Below are 12,949 nucleotides of genomic sequence, written 5' to 3'. Positions count from 1 at the left end.
TTCACTTCCCTCACTTTGATAGCTGGCCAGGGATTCCTGTGATGTGGAAGTKTCCTGACCTCAAGAAAAGGATCAGTTTTGTCTTGTTTTCTTGATTCTTAAGGAAAGAAAATAAAATTTGTTTAAGTTATAATAACTTTAAATTGCAGAAGTTAAATTCTGACCTTGGTTAACTATAAACATGAAAAAAGTAGTTTCCAACTGCATATGTGGATAAATCAGTAGTGTTTATTTCCTCATCACTCTTTATGTTTAAGCAGCATGCCATCCAGGGCTGATTCACTTCTCTGGTGTCAGTGTGAAGATGGGCAGAAAATGAGAGACCTCTGGGCTTGCACACTTTTRTTTCTCTGCAGGACTCACTAAAGTCTCACTGACCAATATTTTCTTTGTAGTTATTGTTACTTTGGAGCCYTGTGAACGATCAGAAACCTATGTGAATGGCAAGAGGGTTGTGCAGCCTGTGCAGCTGCGCTCAGGTAAGAAATGTTCAAATRGATTTTTTGTAGGATTTAGCCAGAAGGCTTAACACTATTAGGGTTATTTCAGCTCTTYTGACATTAATGTAAAAGAAATTGTAAAATCCTTCCCTAGATCCCACTGCTTAGTGGGATAAAATAAAATCAATACATGTAAATCACATTTTATAGAAGAGTAGMCACCATGTGTTCCAGTGTTGGAAGTCAAAGCTTTTCTAAGCTGAAAWTTCTGCTGAAATGGCTTTTGCCTCTGTTTTGGCAGTGTCAGTGGAGGAGGGGCATGGGAGTTAGTGATGGGTTTGATTTACTGCWACTGTTGGTCCCTCTCTCAGGTTTGTTCTTTATTTTCTATAAATTCTGCTGGGATATGAGATTGGACCCCTGAGGGTGATGATGTCCTCTGAAAGCACTGGGACTGTTCTGTTCAAACCAGGCACTCTGGTTTTCCTCTCACCAACTTCCCTGGAACATACACAGAAATCCTTATGGGATAATCTTTTCTTCTGCTGTCACCTACAGGATAAATGGGATGAATGATGATGTTTTTCAATGGTTTGGAATCCCTGCCTGAAAGATTAAAATTTCTGTTCCTATTTCTAGGAAATCGTATCATCATGGGTAAAAATCACGTGTTCAGATTCAACCACCCAGAGCAAGCACGAGCAGAAAGAGAGAAAACACCATCAGCTGAGACTCCCTCAGAGCCAGTGGACTGGACATTTGCACAGAGGGAGCTGCTGGAGAAGCAGGGCATTGACATGAAGCAGGAGATGGAGAAAAGGTAACAAAATAGCTCCGAATTTCTACCTGAAACAAAGAGGAGTCAGCAGTAGGTTACTGGGTTCTGTCACACAGCATCTCTGCTACCCCTTGGGGAAGTTCAGAAAGCTTCCTCCCTATTTTRCTGKAGTGTTTCAGTGCTCCAGATCCTTKAAAMATCMCAGGTAAGCACCTGCCACCAACTGCAGACCTTTAGATAAGGTTCAGTGCAGCTTGCAGGCAGTTTCTGTGGTACTTGAACAGACAGAGAGCAGATCCTTTTAAAGGGCAGTGACTTTTATGGTTGTAATTCAGGGGATGGTGCATGAAAMTAATGACTGCTTCTGTTCTTCTGTTCAGATTACAAGAAATGGAGATTTTATATAAAAAAGAGAAGGAGGAAGCTGATCTCTTGTTGGAGCAGCAAAGACTGGTATGTGTCCTTATTTCTGAGTAACTCTACCTTTGGCAAACAGTAATTCCTGTCCTTGCTTATCTGAAAGTTTAGGAAACCTGCTTGGGTTGTCTGCACAATGCAGTTCTCCCTTTGCTTTCAAATTCTTTGTGTCTACAGTGAATTATTAGYAGTGTGAGTGAGCTCCTTCAGGTTAATTCAGAGATTTTGATTGACAATGAAGAGGCTTTAATCAATTCTTGTTGGGATAGTTTGGATTTCTTGCAAGTTGACCTGAAAGAAGGGCCTTTTTGTGCTCTGTGTTCTTTGAAGTTCCTTTTCAGTAGTCTAAACAGCTACTCCTTGGGATGTTTGCCTTTATTTTTGTCTTGGATCACCAGAATATACTAATTTTGTGCTGCCAAAGAGATTCCTAGAACATTGATCCACTAGGTTAATTTTTTGAATGATGTCTGAGAACGTTGCTGCATTGTGCATGTTTTAACCCTTCTCCCTCCCCTGCATGGAGTTCCTGTGAGGCTCTTAGTGGTGGGTTCTGAGTAGGAGCAGGGTGTTAACTCGGGCAAGCACTGCCAATTCCACCACTCCTTGAGAGGTCTGATAAATTGGGATACAGGAAGACTTCAGGATTCTCACAACAAATATCTCTGAGGTGCATTACAAATAGAAATGGCTGCAGTCTTCAAGCACCCTGTGAATTTGAAAAACAAGGCCAAACCCAGGAATGAAATCTMGATTTCCCTAAGAAACCTGTGTCTCCTGAATCTGCTTTAGCTGGTTGTCTTTGGCCAGAACACAAATGTAGTTGTGCCAGAATTCCACTAAAAATTTCCAACTCATGATTCAGTTGTTTGTAGTGTGGGATGGAGACCACTGAAAACTGGGGGTTGAATTCTGGGCTTTGAACTGTAAAGCTCTTGCCCTTCTTCCCAAGCCAGAAGGAAGCAAAGTACTCTGGCTACTATAGGAGGAAGCTACATAATTTTTTGTTTTTAATTTCTATTACACACTTAAAAAACTTTTGCATTTCTATTTCATCACAAAGGACTAATTTCTTGGATGGAGAGGAGTGAGTACAAACTGAACCAAAGTAACCTTTAGTTCAGAAAAAAAAAGTTAAAATGTGACCAATGTTTCATTTCTGGAGTTTTATAGTGAAAATCGGCTGTCTGGAAAGCTGCTTCCAATAAGGCTGCATTTATAAAGTGTTCTGAAGGGAATTTGTTTCCCCAAATACTTCAGAGCAAGGGAGAATTGTTTAGAGAGTGGATTGGTTAATATGGTGATAAAGATGCTGCTTTCTTCAAGCTTGTTTGTTCTTGCTGGTTGCAGTTAGTGGACAAAGGTGTAATGCTATTTTACATGCATCAGCAATTCCTGAGGGATACCTTTCCCACTTGTAAGGGATGATATCAAATGAGATTCTTGGTCAGTGCAGCATCCTGCTTATCACAGTGCTCCACAGAATATTCCAGGTGACAGCAAAACTCATGATTTCTGTGGCACTGTTTGCAGAACCTGGAGTGGGCAGGATTAGTGGGTCCATACAGCAGTAGTTGAATCATGACTGGGAAATCTGGAAATGCATTTCAACTCGTGTACCTTAAAAGTATTTACACTGCTGCCATATCCAGCTGCAGTATCACATTCTCTCACTGCTACKTAAGACTGATATTGAAATATAAATATTCTGCTTGTTCTAAACTGGAGTATAATCTCAGATATAAGAAGCTGGCTAATCCTGTTTATCAAATTGTTTTGGTTTTATGCTGAGATTCCAACCAGTTTGGGTGTTTATTTGTTAGATGTGCTGTACAAAAACAACCAATAGCTCTTGGTCCCCAAAATTAGCAACTGAAGTATCTTTGCCTTGCTAGTATTACTAGGGGATAGAAGTAGTTGTTCTCCATTTTACAAATGGAATGTGAAAATGTGTTTAAATAGAGCTAAAATGGTCTTCCTGGCTGCCCTGGTCATCATGCCTGTGCAGTGAGCAGTTGGTGTTGGAATGTGGCCATGCAGCTGCAGTAATTGTTGTGAGTAACCTTGGAGTGCACACAGGGCACTGACTCAGGGCCTCTTCATCAGCTTTGGATACCAAGACATGTTTTACCCATAAGTAGTTCTGTGGTAGTAACTACGRGAGTAACTGTTGGAGTGCTGTGGAACTTGTGACTTAATGTTGGAGTAGTTTGTGTTTCACCTTCCTGYTTGTGGCCCAGAGTGGCCCAACTGCACAGGAGCTTCCTCCAGGGAGCCCTTGGTTGCCACTGCCATGTGCAGTTTTCCTTAGGCCACAGATTTTGGCAGCTGTGAACTCACAAAGAGTTTATATTCTGTTTCTGAACCAGTATTTTGCTTATATTTTGACCTAAACTAGAAGTTGATTCTCTAGTACTATTCTAAAACKACATTAAGTCACAAGGAGCTCAAAKAACGYGAATCATGACCATAGGGCAGARCAGTATTTCCTTTAYCCCTTTTTATAATTGCCCCCCAAAATAATATTGTATTTCCCATTCTTCGTGGTCATCTACCCGAAGTGTAAACCCTAGGAACCTGTGSTACTGACTCAGTGGCCTGGGTTTCCTTTGGTTTTACAGTAAGTGGCTGTTATTGTTCCTGGTTTCTCATTATTGTAAATCTCCATGTGGAAAACAGGGATGTTAGACAGAGGTGCATTRCACTCTGATGGCTGTGTTGAACATGTTTGGATCATAGTGATACATAGGACTYTTTGCTTGTTAAAGAGGTGTCTTAATCCTTCAAAGAAAAGTGGTCTGATTTGAATTGCTGGTTACAGTAAGCAATGATGGATATCCTAAACTTGTGGTGGCAGTTTATCTGAACAGACATTCCTAGCATGGGAACCTGAAGCACTGCTCATTAAAAGTCATAGAGCAAAAGGTGGAAAATTTGTAATGAAGAAACAAAACAYTTAATGCTTAGCAAGTACGTGGGAGCTCCAGGCTCTAGGGTTTGAGAAGAAGACAAATCAAGGAAATCAAATAGAGRATTCATATTCAAACAATTAAAACCAGAAAGTCATTACTCTGCATTCTACTGAAACTCATTCTTCGCACAGTCAAGACTGATAATGGGTGTTTTTTCTTTAAACTAAGCAACAAGGTGCCAAATGAAAACCAAACCACAACCCACCTCTGAAACTCTGACTCTGGATATCCTTTTAGCTTGTAGCAAGTGCTGGAGTATGAACCACTGTCTTCATCTGTCCTAGTGGCACTTACAGTCCTTTAACACTGAACCTTTCGGCTGCTTCTGTTTCATTTTTTCTCATCGTCTAACACTTCTCTGGCTGCTGTTGTAGTGAAGTGGATTCTAAACTTGAGCATCCCTGCAACCACGTGCAATGTTACTAACCAGTGTTAACCCAACTCACTCTGCTGCTCATGACATCTTCTATGATGGCTGTTTGTTCACCTACCTGGGGAGGATTTGTGAAAGAAGCAACTGCAGTCACCAAGGCAAATGTGTGTGGCGGGGATTTGCATGTCTTTGTAGCATGTCTCAAGTGCAGTTTACACTTGGTTTGAAGTTTTTAAAATCAGGAACTTGGTTTTAGTTGGTCTGTTTAAAGATTTTGGAAGGGTTTGGGAGGGAAGAGTTTAGATTACCAGCTATTTTGAGATTACAAGACTTTTAAATATAATGTTAATTTAATGAAGGGCTTCAATTTTGACAGTCCATGACTCTCGAAGATACATTTTAATGCCCTAACACTCAGTCTTCGGGGACTTCGCTATCACTTGTTCTATTTTGATTTTTGGTTTAGTTTTCTTTGCCTGCTACTTCTTGTTTAGCTTTTCCATTTTTTTACAATTTTAATTTTGGTTATTTTGGGGCCACTTCTTGATTTTTGTTTTTCCAAAGGATGCAGACTCTGATAGTGGGGATGATTCGGACAAGAGATCGTGTGAGGAGAGTTGGAGACTGATCACTTCCCTGAGAGAGAAGCTGCCCCCCAGCAAGCTCCAAACCATTGTAAAAAAGTGTGGCCTCCCCAGCAGTGGGAAGAAACGAGAACCCATTAAAATGTACCAGATCCCCCAACGCCGACGCCTTAGCAAAGACTCCAAATGGGTCACCATCTCAGACCTAAAGATTCAGGCTGTGAAGGAGATATGCTATGAGGTAGCACTCAATGACTTCAGGCACAGTAGGCAGGAGATTGAGGCTCTGGCCATCGTTAAGATGAAGGAGCTTTGTGCCATGTATGGGAAAAAAGATCCAAACGAGCGCGAATCGTGGCGAGCTGTTGCTCGGGATGTCTGGGACACAGTAGGAGTTGGAGATGAAAAGATTGAAGATGTAATGGCCAATGGTAAAGGAATAACTGATGTGGATGACCTAAAGGTGCATATAGACAAATTGGAAGATATTTTGCAAGAAGTGAAGAAGCAGAACAACATGAAGGATGAAGAGATCAAAGTTCTCAGAAATAAAATGCTAAAAATGGAGAAGGTTTTACCCCTGATAGGGTCTCCAGACAAAGCYCAGTCCACTGTAGCTAATGCTGTGACTCCAAACGCTGCCAGTGCAGTGGACGTGGATAAGAGGGCTGCAGATGAGGCCAAGAGAAGCGACAGTGATGATCTTGCCAAGGAGGAACGCGTGTCTCARTTAATGGCAGGCGATCCAGCCTTCAGACGCGGGCGCTTACGTTGGATGAGGCAAGAACAGATTCGGTTTAAAAATCTGCAGCAGCAGGAAATTGCAAAACAGCTTCGCCGACAGAATATGCCTCACCGGTTTATTCCACCTGAAAATCGCAAACCCCGSTTTCCTTTCAAAAGCAATCCCAAACACAGGAACTCGTGGAGTCCAGGCACCCACATCATTATCACCGAGGATGAAGTTATYGAGGTTAGAATTCCGAAAGAAGATGATAAGAACAAAGACGAAGGCAAAGAGAAAGAAAGTAAAGCTGCTTGTAAAGACCCGCAGCAGCTGTGGAATCTTTACGGGCCTCAGAGGAGTCAGGATAACATCCAAATCAAGCGGCAGCAGTTGTGCGCGCCGCAGCAGCAGCAGCAGCAGCAGCAGCAGCAGCAGCAGCCATCGCCTCAGCTGCGCTGGAGGAGCAATTCCCTCAACAGCGGCTCCCAGAAAAGCCTGCGGCGCCAGGCGTCGGGCTCGGCCGAGTCTCTGCACAGCCCGGAGAGTTCCCAGCAGAAGCGGCAGCAGCAGCAGCGGCAGCCGCACCCGGCTGAGGGGGCTCCCCACAGACAGGAGCGGCCCGGCCCTCACAGCCACTGCGGGACCCCCCCGCGCATCAGGCGGCAGCTCTCGGCTCCCAACCTGAAAGCGAGCAGAGAAACGGCGGTGTGAGCGAGGAGCGTGCCCGGGCGGGCTGGGCAGGGCAGGGCACGGGGCACGGGGCACGGGCTGTGCCCAGGAGCAGCCGCGCCTCGGGGCTTTGGCCGGGCACAGCTCGCTCCAGGGCCGCACACCCGCACCSGGAGCGGCACTCTGCATGTGCCTTTCCTTGCAGTTTTCATTGGAAGAATATTCTGAAAAATCGTAAGAACTATTTTCATAGACTAGAAGACTCGGAGGGAGGGATGTGGAGGGGAGGACTTCCCACTAGCTCATTTACCAAKTTTTTTKTGTGTGTGTGTGTCTTGAAGTATTTTTCTAATGCTGAAAATATTGTCTGGAACTTACCAAGTGCTACCTTCTTCCAGTGTTTTCTGTAGACAATCAAAAGAGGAATTTAGTTTCTAGCAGTGAATGTTTCTTGTGACCTTTTTCTTAGCAATAAGGAGACTGACYGTCTGTTTATAAATGCATCTGGTTCTTCAGAACAATATTTTCCACTCTTAACTCAAACTTTTAATAGTAATAATAATCTATAAACCAAAAGTTGTCAGCCGAAGAGATATGTGTTGCTTTTTTATAAAAAACTTAAGAGCTCTTGGGTCACACTTCCTGAGTAGATGTCTCTTCTCCTGCTTARGTTCATAATTATTGGTATGAAATTGCTGTGACAGTTAAACCTGCCTGAATAGACTTTTATGTCAGATTATATATATAATGCTGAAGCAATTCTTTGGAAATAAGCTTTTTCTAATTCCCACTGTATATCTAAATATAATAGTTTTTAATTATTTTACTGAGRTTGTGAAAAGGAACTAGGATTTTTCAACACTCTGGTGCACTCAAAAAGCTAATTCTTTTATTTTGGGTTTTCAGCTCTCTTAGGCATGAGTCTGGGAGATGTTCTTGAAATAGTTATTCTTAGGAAGATTTGTAGATCACTACTTTGTATTGTTTGAATTCTCCTGTGAGATGGGAGAATTGAACCGTTTCATCTTCATGTGATACCTCATGTTAGTGCCTCTGGTCTTGGATTAAACTTGAATTCAAGACTTGTTTAATAAAGGAGAAGGTTGCTTTGAGGAGAAAATAAGATTCAGTTTCCTTCTCCCCATACTCAAAATGCAAGATAAAGTATTTGATATCAGTTTTGCTCTGAAGGGGTTTGTACTTGCAGGCGATTTGCTGTAACACAAGGCTTGCAATTCCTGCTTCAAATGGTTTCAAACAAATTCCGGAAAAACTAGTGATTAAGGGATAGGCTTTGGGGTTTAGTCTCAGTTGGAGAGTCCCAATTTTAATGAAACAGGGTTTTTTTCTGAGTTTAGGTGCAAGACAAAGTTGCTCTTTGTTTTGAAAATCGGTGGCCTTAACTGTAAGCCCATATGAATTTTTGAGGGCTTATTTTTCTTTTAAATGTAATTTGAATAAGATTTTAAAAACAAAATCGGCCACTCTASCACATTTGGGAAGGTAGGTCCACTTTACAGTGTATTTGTGCTGTTTTGCACAAGTATCCTGAGTTTACTTGAGGTTGTTATTCATAACAGATGACCCTCGCTGGTGATTGTAACCTGTGTGTGGCTCAGCATAGCTGTAGGTGAGTGGCAAGTGCCTCAAGCTTATTTTCCATTTTTTTTGGTCCTATCCTGCTTTTCCCCTGCCTCAGCTGGGCATGTTGTAGGTGCTATTGCAACACAGATACCATTGAGATATGAATTAATCCAGTGTCAGCTCTTACCTGCACACAGATCACTGATGGGATGCTGGCCTCTGCTGTGGGAAATACAGAGTCAGTCAAAGGAACAAACTGGTCTGATCAGCTGGGAGTTTTATTTTACGTCAGGTTTAATTTTGTGTCTAGATCTGGCTCTGTAACTTGCATTTGTCTCTTGTTTTGGCCTACTTGAACAAAGGAAATAAAGCATCATGCCCAAAAATGTTTTGATTCATAAAGCAAAGAAGGCTTGTAGATGAGCAGTACTTTCTTCAAGCTTGAGTCWGAATTGCAAAAGGAGTTTTGGGCTGCAAGTGATGTTTTGCTGTTGTTCTTATTTTAGAATCCTGTTTCAGTAGTGCRTTGCACTTCAGTTTTGTGCATGTCAAGGGTAATGAGTTCTTATATATCCCCCAAAAAGCTTGGACTGTGTGAAAAATGCATGCTTGGGAAAACCCTCTTAATTCTGTAGGTATATATGAGCCAAACAGAGTTGCTCTGCACGGGATAGGTTGTGGGAGATGACCAAAGGAATTTTATTTCATGTCCCGTGTTTTGGAGGGTTGTGGCTGCCATATGAAATCACCACATGATTGAGCATGGAGTAATTCTTAGGTCCATGGAACTGTGTGCACTGACATGAGACTAAAAACTCCTGCTACTTGATGCCTTAATGCTAAACACTAAAATGTTTGTGTGAATTTAGTTCAGCTTAAAGCTTTGAGAAGAGCTCTGGAAATGCCTGGCTGGTGCTGGTGAGCAATGGGTGCCATCAGTCTGTCCTACCCCACTGTTTGAGTGCAGCACTAGAACAACCCTGCTTGGATTTGACAGAAAAAGGACAGTCAGTGTCAGAATGGAGTGCTGTCTGCTTCAAGGAAGCAGCTTTTTCCCTGGCTCTGAGGGGAGATTTAGGACTGCTCTTATGGCAGTGCAGTGCTTCAGCTGATAAGGGAAGCAGTGTGGGAACTGGGGATCTCCTTGCACTATTCACAAATACAGCTCTGGCTCCAAATSCTGTGCTAATGGAGTTAATGAGCAGTGAGACAGCTGCTTGCATAGATGCCTGTGTGAAAAGGCTTTTGGGTTGATGGCAGTGTGGCATCCGTGCTGGAAGTGCTTTTGGCTGAGTTCTGGTGCCTTTGCCAAGCGCTGCTGGGCTGGGATTTGACAGCAGCCGTGGATCTGCTGTGCCTTAGTCCTGTAGGACTCACTGTGGGGTTAATGCACATCATTAATGCTCCTTGCACCCTTCCTCAAGCAATCTCAATTTAGGGATCTGTCTCATTAGAGGATGCTGTTTTAATCAGTACATTCAGCATAGTTTCAATATCTCCCTCACCGTGTCCTTTTATATGTTGCAATTTGTTCTTTATATGTTGAAATTTTTCTTGGATATTTCCCATTGAATCTCTTCAGGAGCTGCCACGTGAGAAATCTATGCTGTGTAACTATTTGTACTGTAAAGAAAACAGTGGGCTGCCTTTGAATTAAATGGGATTTTCAGATCTGTCTATTGTTTTGAGTTGTCTTAAGAGCAAGCATCTGCCTTGTGAAAAGCAGAACTGGTTTGTATTGTAACAAGTGCTCTTTCAATAAACTATGAAATACTCTTGTAAGTGTCAGACTTGTCTCAGTGAAATGGAAATGAAATTTGACTGCAGGCTTGTCCTGCCTTTTTTTTTTTTTTTTAATCTTAAATTATGAAAAAAATATTTTCAAAATATTTCTGTCCTGATTTAAGATATTTATAACACTTGATAGTCAGATTTTTTTTTTTTTTTTTTTTTTTTTTTTTTAATCTTGGGGTTGGGATTGTTCCAGCAGAGTTAAAAAGATTTCTTTAACTTTTCTTCAGTCTGATTCTTGTAAATTTGTCCACCCTGGTTTTTCTGCTGTTACGTGGAAAACAGCAAAGCAGATTTGTCTACTCTCAGCTTATTTAAATTTAATACAAAAGAAAATAAGAGTTTTTTATAGGACAAGGGGCCACAAGCCATTCCTCTTTTCAGTGCTGTCCCATTGTCCCATCCTGTGTGCTGTTTATCTAAATTCTGCAAGAAAACACAGAGCTGGCTGTTCTCCATTCATTTGCTCACTGAAGGCAAAAGGAACAGACTTTTCTGTGCACCTCCAATCCAAGGAGAATCACCCCCAGCAGTACCTTGGCAGACATCGTGTCTCAGTTGTTGTGCTCCAGTGTTCTGCTTGAACTGGYCCAGTCTGCTCTGGAAAAGCTTTGTCAGGTCTGAGTGTGTGGAATGTGTGTTTGTGGGTTGGTTGGGGTCTCCCCTGCCCCCCAAATCTGGGCTTGTTGTACACAATCACTTTGTGCTTAATGTACAGAACCAAGCCATGCAGCTCTTTAGGTGGGATGGGAGGAAAATGTAAAGTTTTCATTCTGTAGCTCTTGGACTTAATGYATTACTGCAAATGGCTTTGCAGAAGAATTTTAGGATTTGGGACTGTTGAAGAGAGAAGGTTGGAATACAAGATGAGAGAGGTACTTACATGCCAAGGGCAAAATCTAATTGAAAACAAAGTGCTTCCCCCCACTAATACCTGAAGTGATTTTTTTTTTTGTATAAAAAAAGCAAATCGGTGGTGCTGTTAATCCTGTTTGAGAAAATGAAGGTGAATAATACTCCCCTTTCAAATTTGCTTTTGCATTTTTCTCTATTCTGCCTCTTTCCTACCTCTCTGAAAGCAGCAAGCAGCCAACAATCCCCTTCTTCCTATCTTTAGCAAAAAAACCCAAAAATGCTACCATCCTAAACTTTTCCCTCTTCTAGACACCCTGAGCATGTAAATGTGGTGAATTGAGAAGCCAGCTCTTCTATCTCAGTTGTAGTGGCCTCTGTCTTGTGTTTCCAGGGGAGTTTGCTCTAAAGCAGCAGTTGGTGTGACCTGGAGCACTCCTGGAATGTCTGTGGGATTTCTCCGTGTCTGTCGCTCCGTCTGAGGTGTTGCTCTCTCTCAGCTTCCTCCTGGCTCTTGTCTGTCTCCCTACACAGAGTCTCCTCTCTCCCCACAGGACTATGAGAGCAAACTGCAGGCCCTCCAGAAGCAGGTGGAGACACGCTCCTTGGCAGCTGAAACAACTGAGGAGGAGGAGGAGGAGGAGGAGGAAGGTGAGTTTGGAGCTAAAAGTAACTTGGATACAGCCAAGCCTAAAGGAACAGCTGCTGTATCATCTCTTGTATAGATAGAGAAGTAGCTTTGGAAAGCTGCTGAACACTGTAAGTTCTTGATCTGTAATTCTCTCAGCATAAAGGTTTTATAGAATAATTATAGAATACATTCCACAAGAGCACATCCCCAAGATGATCATCCCCAACACAAGAATACATCCCCAAATACAACTGATGCACAAACCCCCAATCTTTGATTTGGTGGYCTTGAATTTGAAGGAATCTCTTTTCCTGGCACTAACAGAGTCAGATGTCTTTAATCAAAATAACACTGTTGCCTTTGTTTCCTTGTTTTGAAGTTTCTCTTTCCTCCTTGGTAGGAGTTCTTAGAATGCTGTGACATGTCTGTAAAACCGTTCATCTCTGGACTGTGGATAATTTATTATTCCCATTATACTTGCTCTCATTCCACTGTTTCAGCATTTGGCTTTAATACTTGCCAAATAACTCAAAATAATAGGAGTAGAAAAGGTTTTGTTTCCTCTGTTCCAAATCTCATTTACATGATCATTAATCTCCACTGCTAATGTTGAGGAAGTTTGAGTCCAGTTTTTCCTCACTGAATAATGAAAATGTARGGTTTAGTTTTTTCTTCTTCCAGAAAATGAGTTGAGAACTTGATAGCACAGTCAGGAGGAGTATTGGATACTGCATGTGATGGTTTTGAGAAGAAACCACATTGTTTTATGTCTCTGTTTTTTTTGCTCTTCTCAGTGCCCTGGACACGCCATGAATATGAACTTGCCCAGTGGGCCTTCAGGAAGTGGAAATTCCACCAGTTCACCTCACTAAGGGACCAGCTCTGGGGAAATGCAGTSTATCTCAAAGAGGCCAATGCAATCAGTGTGGAGTTGAAGAAAAAGGTAGGGACATGCAGAGCAGCTTTTTGAATTTTCTGACCCATCAGTTTGGATTGCATAGTCCTGCTGCAAATGCTCTGAGTTACTTGTAGTCTTTAAAGTTATGTCTCTTGCTCTTATAAAACGGGGCTGTGAAAGGGTTCAGAGAATTGTGAGTCTTTGGTTCAGGTGTCTGGCTGAGTGAACATCCT

General features: G+C 42.1%; 2 protein-coding genes across 3 annotated transcripts in view; both read left to right on the top strand.

The window, feature by feature from the left end:
- LOC130579284 (kinesin-like protein KIF1C) overlaps window positions 1-10,331 on the top strand; it is a 35,374-nt gene extending 25,043 nt beyond the window's left edge. For both annotated transcript variants that reach the window (XM_057375964.1, XM_057375962.1), the window contains 4 exons: window positions 396-479; window positions 1,080-1,260; window positions 1,599-1,671; window positions 5,545-10,331. In XM_057375964.1, the coding sequence (XP_057231947.1) occupies window positions 396-479; window positions 1,080-1,260; window positions 1,599-1,671; window positions 5,545-7,002 (1,796 nt within the window). In that variant the 3' untranslated portion in view covers window positions 7,003-10,331. The remainder of the gene's footprint in view (window positions 1-395; window positions 480-1,079; window positions 1,261-1,598; window positions 1,672-5,544) is intronic.
- Window positions 10,332-11,201: 870 nt separating this feature from the next.
- LOC130579305 (kinesin-like protein KIF1B) overlaps window positions 11,202-12,949 on the top strand; it is a 24,486-nt gene continuing 22,738 nt past the window's right edge. Inside the window, exons 1-3 of the mRNA XM_057375991.1 lie at window positions 11,202-11,210; window positions 11,742-11,838; window positions 12,613-12,761. Of these exons, the coding sequence (XP_057231974.1) occupies window positions 11,202-11,210; window positions 11,742-11,838; window positions 12,613-12,761 (255 nt within the window). The remainder of the gene's footprint in view (window positions 11,211-11,741; window positions 11,839-12,612; window positions 12,762-12,949) is intronic.

Source organism: Malurus melanocephalus, unplaced genomic scaffold (assembly GCF_030028575.1).
Source record: "Malurus melanocephalus ecotype Western Australia unplaced genomic scaffold, MMel_1.1 scaffold_266, whole genome shotgun sequence".
NCBI lineage: Eukaryota > Metazoa > Chordata > Aves > Passeriformes > Maluridae > Malurus > Malurus melanocephalus.
Note: the sequence above shows the minus strand (reverse complement) of the source record. Positions and strands in the feature narration are given on the sequence as shown.